The sequence below is a fragment of the Gadus macrocephalus genome, chromosome 21 (genome assembly GCF_031168955.1).
Source record: "Gadus macrocephalus chromosome 21, ASM3116895v1".
NCBI lineage: Eukaryota > Metazoa > Chordata > Actinopteri > Gadiformes > Gadidae > Gadus > Gadus macrocephalus.
The window spans coordinates 13,688,711-13,695,045 of record NC_082402.1 but is presented as its reverse complement, the minus strand read 5'-3'; the positions used below and the strand labels follow the sequence as shown (position 1 = coordinate 13,695,045).

Here is a 6,335-nt window from a genome sequence, read left to right as displayed (position 1 = left end):
AAAAAATAAATAAAAAAATAGTCCTGCCCCGACAAATTTAAGACCTTGAGTTACAGTATTTAAGACCAGCATATGACATTTGTAAAGAATTTAAGACGTTTTAAGGCCTTAAATGTTAAATTTAGCGCGGACACCCTGATAGAGGTAGGTAGATATGTAACCTTTGTCTCCAGGTGTATGGGGCAGGTGAATAGAGGTAGGTAGGTGTGTAACCTTTGTCTCCAGGTGTATGGGGCCGGTGAGGACGCTGTATCCCCAGTCCTCCAGGGCCCTCACGCTGCTCTGCAGCCCTGCCCCCTGGTCACCTGACAGGGCGTTGTCCTCCTTCTCCAGGAAGCTCCTATCAAGTGAAAAACATCACATCACAACTTCCTTCAGCCTGGTAGATTAAGAGGAGCGGGGGGGGGGGGGGGGGTAAGAGGAGTAAAGATGAGAAAGAGTAAGGGATGGAGCAGGAGAAGATGTGACGATGAGGAGAGGAAGATAGAGGAGATACGAAGAGGTAGGATGAGGTGGGGGGAGAATATGGGAGTGTGGGGATAAAGAGGGGGAGGAGAGAGCAGTTGCATCTGAGGTGGAAGAGCAGGGGGAAGACAGGAGGAAGTGTAGGTAAAAGAAGTAGGTGGAGCAGCTAGGAGTTGTACCTGAACTTGAGGAGTCAGGATGAGGTATAGGGAGGAGGAGTAATGGGGAGGAGCAGGGAGGAGGAGCGAGGAGTAATGTGGAGTTGTAACTGAGCTGAAGGTGTAAAGATGAGGAGTAGGGGAAAGGAGTGAGGATGAGGGAGCTGGAGAGCAGGGAGGAGGAGGAGCAGGGAGTTCTTGGACCTGAACTGTGGGATACAGCCCAGGTTGCCTTCACAACCGCGGGGCCGTTGTCATGGTTACGCCGGGTGAAGTCCTCCAAGGCCTTCCTGTAGCTGAATACAAAGTACTTAGAACCAGGTAGATCGACATGCATTGTGATGGGTCGAGTTCGTAGCAAAAAACGATATACAAACATGTAATTAAGCTGTGTGCGTTGTCACTCTGCTATGTGTACATTGTCGGCCGTACCGACAGCTGGTATAGTGTAGTATATAGTATAGGTATAGTATTGTCAAGTATACGGTGGATATAGCGTAGTTATAGTACATCATGTAGCACAGGTACGATACCTGGTGAAGAAGGGCTGCAGCTGGGCTGTGATTTGCTGGGCTTTACTACGGGTCACTGAGGACACAACCGAGCTCACAACAACACTCTCACTATCTAGAGAGAGAGTGGGGAGGAGGGAGAGAGAGAGAGAAACAGAGAGAGAGAGAAAGAGAGAGAGAGAGAAGGAGGAGGGTGAGAGGCGAGAGTGAGAGAGAGAGTAGTTGAGAGTAGAGAGAGAGAGAGAGTAGAGTGAGAGAGTGAGAGAGGTGAGAGAGAGGTGAGTGAGATGTGAGAGAGTGGAGAGAGAGATGAGAGAGAGGTGAGAGAGAGAGAGAGGAGAGAGAGAGAGGAGAGAGAGAGAGAGAGAGAGGAGGAGTGAGGAGTATGAGAGAGTTTGTTGAGAGAGAGAGAGAGAGAAGAAGAGAGAAGGATAGAGATTATAGTAAGGGGAAAGAGGGTTGTTCTGCTCCACATTTTCCCATGACATTCCATACATCAAGTGTTTGAATTGCTATTTTGAAACACAAACACACACACCATACACACACACACACACACAACACACACACAACACACACAACAACCACACACACACACACACACACAATAACACACACACACACAACACCACACAACACACACACACACACACACACACAACACACACACACACAAACACACACACACACCACACACACACACAACCACACACACACACAGCCCCTAGCATGCGGTGGTACCTGTAGCGTGTCCACAGCTAGAGGGCTGAACCAGTAGAGGTCCATCTTCTCGGGTCCTCTCTGCCAGCTCTTCTGCTCACTGGCCAGGGCAGAACCAAGCCATGCCCCCACCTGACCCTGGGAGCCCCACACATACTGTTAGCTTAGCATGCTAGCAGGCTGCAGAGGGTGAGCCCTGGAAATGAGTGCCGTTGCAGCCACAACATTTGCTAAGCATGTAAGTAGGCTAAGCTAATGTTGACTATAATCAATGTGAGTCTGTGTAGCTAGTTCTGCTGCTCATTAGGTTATCAAGCAGATGGATTCATCCACATTAAACACAACCCAACTTACATTTGATTCAGATAAAGGTAATTAAGGAGCAGGTAGGTCTTAGGGGGCTTCTGGCTCAAGGATGCATACAGGTAGAAAGTGGACACTGGGATTGAACCAAGTAGCCGGCACCTACTGTAATTAATATTTTGTGGCCAAGTTTTTTGGCAACTGCCGTGGAAGTTCATGCATTGCGCAAGTTTCTAAAGGGAACTTCCCATATCCTTTGTTAAACTACGCACGCACACTACCTTTATGGGTGAGGTACTGGTCCTCCAGCTGGTTCAGCTCCTTCTGAGGGACCAGAGCTCCCAGTTCAGCGTGGGTGAAGACAGACTGCAGCTCCTCGTGCTTCAAGATCGCCCTGGGCCAAGTAGAAGGAGCACGACGGGGTTTACACGCACAATAGCACAACCATCTTGTGTTTACGGCAATCATTCCATTCACCAGCTGTCGGTAAAGTGATTTCTTATGTTCCCAGCGTGTAATGCAGTTATGACACCGAGAAAATGTATCACTATACTTTGTTGTCATGACAACACCTTAAACACAAAAACGTCAGTGTATTCATTCTGCACATGAACCAAAAGATAAGAGATTCCCTTCACATCCATTTTTAACATGAAACAGCTGGTTGACCAAATGCATATCAAAACGCATGTCCGGTGGTCACACTCTGCTCTCCCAGACGGCCAACTCTTCAACGCCTCTTCAGGACTGACAACGAGGAATAAAGTTGACTTATTTAGTTTGTGTTTGTGTCAGACAGTAAACTTTGATCAAACCAGCATTGATCAAAGTACAAATTGACAGTCTAGATAGCAGCAAACAAACAAAAACGGTTTCAACCCTTTTATAGACAGTAGCATTAGATCAGCAAAATGAGGGATCTAGAGCTGGAGCGAGGGAACAGACACTAGCATTATCAACAAACAGAGAGGTCGAGAGCTGGGTTAGAAGAGATCAGCAATGTAGAGAACGTTGTACTGTAAGTTAATGTAGAGAGGCCAACCAATGAGAAATTTGCATTGTGTTTGAAGGGCCCTTCATCCGCAATGCAGTTGCAGCTGCAGCTGCAAATTCAAACCTGCAACTGCAGGCCAGAAAGGGAAATCTGTATGTTTCCGGTAAACAAGGCGCAGCAGCCATCAAGATGGGAGAGGACAAAGGCATGAACAACTTCCTCATGGGAATAGAAAGAGAGGAATGGCTTGATTTTTTAAGATAGTTCTAAACTGGACCTTACGTTTTATGCAAACTAACGTGTGCATATCAATGAACTAACATGGGGCGTTTTTCTCCACAGGTCTGCAAATGCAACCTTTCTGCTGCAAGTAAAAAATGACTAAACTAGAAAGTTGATCAAGAATAAAATGTGCCTAAACACACCCATTCTCTATATATCATTATATTCTTGCTCACTATAACTCCCCTCCTCCACTGTGGGGAAATGTTAGCCCCAACTATCGGTATAGCTCAAGCCACTCACACAGCACAGCTTCAGGCATAGCGGGGCCTTTGGGGCCCGTCGGCCCACAGGACTCACTTGGAGTAGTAGTCATTGACCCAGAAGAGCAGGTAGCTGCAGTCGTCCAGCCCCAGCGGGGTGCGCGCCAGCGCGGTCAGCCGGCTGGCGAAGCCGCGGTGGTACAGGGCGGCGTAGAGCTCGGCGACGGCCAGCTCCTCTGGGTAGCAGAGGGACACCTTCCGGACCACCACCAGCAGGTCCTCCTGCAGCCTCTTCCCCAGGCCACACAGCTCCTTCTTGGCCTCGCTGGAAAGGGTGGTCGCCCCGACGCCGTCCGGTAGGACGGCGCTGTTCAGCCTAGACTCCACCATGGCGGCCAGCAGCTCCCTGTGGGTTTTAAGGCACTCTACCGGGCGCCAGTCAGGAAGGTTCACCCCACCTCCTCCTCCTCCTCCTCCACCTCCTCCTCCCCCATCGCTACCCCCACCACGCTCCTCGTTCTTCCGCTGCTCCTCCCAGCATTTGTCTTGCGCCTCCTGCTGGAGGATGACGCTCACTGCACTCTGCAGGAGGCGCAGGTCATCCTGGGAGGAGGAGGAAGTGGAGGTGGAGGAGGAGGAGGAGGAGGAGGAGGTGGAGGAGGAGGAGTTGGAGCTAGGGGGGGTTATGGTGCTGTGGACGACCGTCCACACATTAAACATCAGAGCCTCAAGGTCCTTCTGTAGAACATCTTCATCGTCTTCCCCCTTCTCTTCCTCAGCGCCTCCATGAAAGCCTGGGGCCTGCTGCAGGGACCTGGGGTCTGGTTCTGCCGACACCCGTCTGAAGAGCTGGTCCTCGCGGTTGATCAGCAATCGGCTCGCCTCCGCAAGGGAATTCTGATCCAACAGCTCCCCGAAGCTCAAAGGTGTCTCTGAAGCGCTTACTAACAGGTCAGCGCCTTCAGCACCAAGAAAGATCCGCACACATACAGTACCTCCATTAGGTGTGATGATTCAGAGTTTGGATCAACTGACATTTAATGCAGAGCTATTTATTTGTAGCATTATTTTTGGTTAATATTAATATGATTATTATTATTATTTGTATTGTTTATAATTGTACCATTGATCAAATGTTTAGTTAGAGATAATAAAAAACGAATTGATTCTAACTGAGACTATTAGCCTCAGGAAATCGTATATCGTTTCTCTGAAATGAGAGTTGCCTTTCTAAAATTGGCGAGTGTGGTTATGGTTGGGTTGCCTATCATGGGATAAGTAACAAATATAAAGGGGCATGATTGTTTGGAATCACGGGCCTTTGAAAAATGATGAAAGTGATCATTTATTAGTTTATCTTACCGGGTAGAGAGTCGCTCTGCTCGGTGCTGCGTTTTGGTTTGAACTTCGGACGCGCCAACTGCGTTAACTGTGGGAGCTTCAGTTTGATGCGGTATTTCTTATGGGGGGCTTTAGGCTTCTCCGGGGTCCCCTCCATCCTCACCGCAGTTGTCTAGTAAACACCAGGGCGGAAAGTAGAACTATATAACTCCTTTTAGTCTGTCATTTTCCACTTCTTCATTTGGGTATCTTCTTACGAGCGGATGGTTATAGTTGATGCCAAAGCAAGTCTAGCAGACAGCCCTTCAGGCCGATACAAAAGCCTGAATTTACAAAGCAAATATTTAACTGTTGATGTCGCAGTTATATCACCCTTTAAATAATGTCTAATAGTGCTATTAATTTATCTTAATTGTTCATTTATATAATATACACACTTGAGTTGATTCGTGTTTATTTTGATCATGCCGACATAGGGAAACATGAGATCCCCACTGGATTATTAATCCTTTAGCCATACCACAGTTAGTTTAGGCCTAAAGATATAATCTGTCCATACAAAATACCAGGTCATAAAAGATAAGTGCGTTTACTGTTTACCCTACATATAGGCCTATCCAGTCATTAGCTTATTTGTATTTGATACAAAATGGGCTAAATTTAAGCTTTTGTTTTATTTTTGCATAGGTTTTTAACGAATTTGACTCAGGTGCGTATATAATTTTTGTATTAAGGGTGGGGACCACACGATCCATCCTGTGGGCCTATGGGACCATGATCTATCCCATTACATAACATGTATTAAGCACACGCTTTTGTCAAAAGGGACTAAAGTGTGAAGGTATATTAAATTAAACGATGAAGATGTACCCCAAAAATTACTCATTTAAGGGAACCACCCATTCATAAAAAAAGCAAGGCACCTACCTCTACGTCCTCCGATATAGCCTATAAACAAGAGATCGAGACATCAGTATCTCTATCTTTTTGATGTTTTCATTGAATGCTCACCTTAAGACAACACATGCCCATAATGAAGCGCAGGGTTGACCAATCTAACGGCGACATCACAAGGTTCTTTTTTGCTTACTTTCACATTCGGTCCGCTGGTTATTTCCAGGTCTTGGGTGCGATGAGCTGTCCTCTGCGACTAACGTTACAGGGACGAGCGCCACCAACCAGCCTGCCTGCCAATCAACCGCGGCACGAGTTCCCTGGCAATCGACCAATCTAGTGTTCCCCCTTTACCCTTCACTCAAGTCTTTTTTTTGCATTTGTATGCTATATGATAGAGTGAGATAGATGGATAGCCTACATAAGCGTAACGCTACATCTCCTAAACTCGAGCTAGTAAGCG

General features: G+C 47.2%; 1 protein-coding gene and 1 long non-coding RNA gene across 2 annotated transcripts; both read right to left on the bottom strand.

Moving 5' to 3' along the window:
* Nucleotides 1–6: 6 nt before the first annotated feature.
* On the bottom strand, nt 7–1,245 carry LOC132449733 (uncharacterized). The gene is made up of 3 exons (XR_009523643.1): nt 1,157–1,245; nt 828–919; nt 7–340 (listed from the first exon to the last, which is right to left on the bottom strand). It is a non-coding gene; the product is annotated as an uncharacterized LOC132449733 (long non-coding RNA).
* Nucleotide 1,246: 1 nt separating this feature from the next.
* On the bottom strand, nt 1,247–6,117 carry tnfaip2a (tumor necrosis factor, alpha-induced protein 2a). The gene is made up of 7 exons (XM_060042441.1): nt 6,069–6,117; nt 5,906–5,926; nt 5,000–5,150; nt 3,735–4,596; nt 2,440–2,552; nt 1,839–1,995; nt 1,247–1,250 (listed from the first exon to the last, which is right to left on the bottom strand). Exons 3-7 carry the CDS (start codon nt 5,133–5,135, stop codon nt 1,247–1,249), a joined length of 1,272 nt encoding a protein of 423 aa, XP_059898424.1. The 5' UTR covers nt 5,136–5,150; nt 5,906–5,926; nt 6,069–6,117.
* Nucleotides 6,118–6,335: the final 218 nt, after the last annotated feature.

Bases quoted from the DNA above. Each gene is read 5' to 3' on its own strand.
- tnfaip2a (XM_060042441.1), bottom strand. From the start codon at position 5,135: ATGGAGGGGACCCCGGAGAAGCCTAAAGCCCCCCATAAGAAATACCGC. The intron at 4,597-4,999 runs GTAAGATAAACT...TTGGTGCTGAAG, and splicing joins GCAGAGCGACTCTCTACCCG to GCGCTGACCTGTTAGTAAGC. The intron at 1,996-2,439 runs GTAGTGTGCGTG...TGTGGGGCTCCC, and splicing joins CCAGTACCTCACCCATAAAG to AGGGTCAGGTGGGGGCATGG.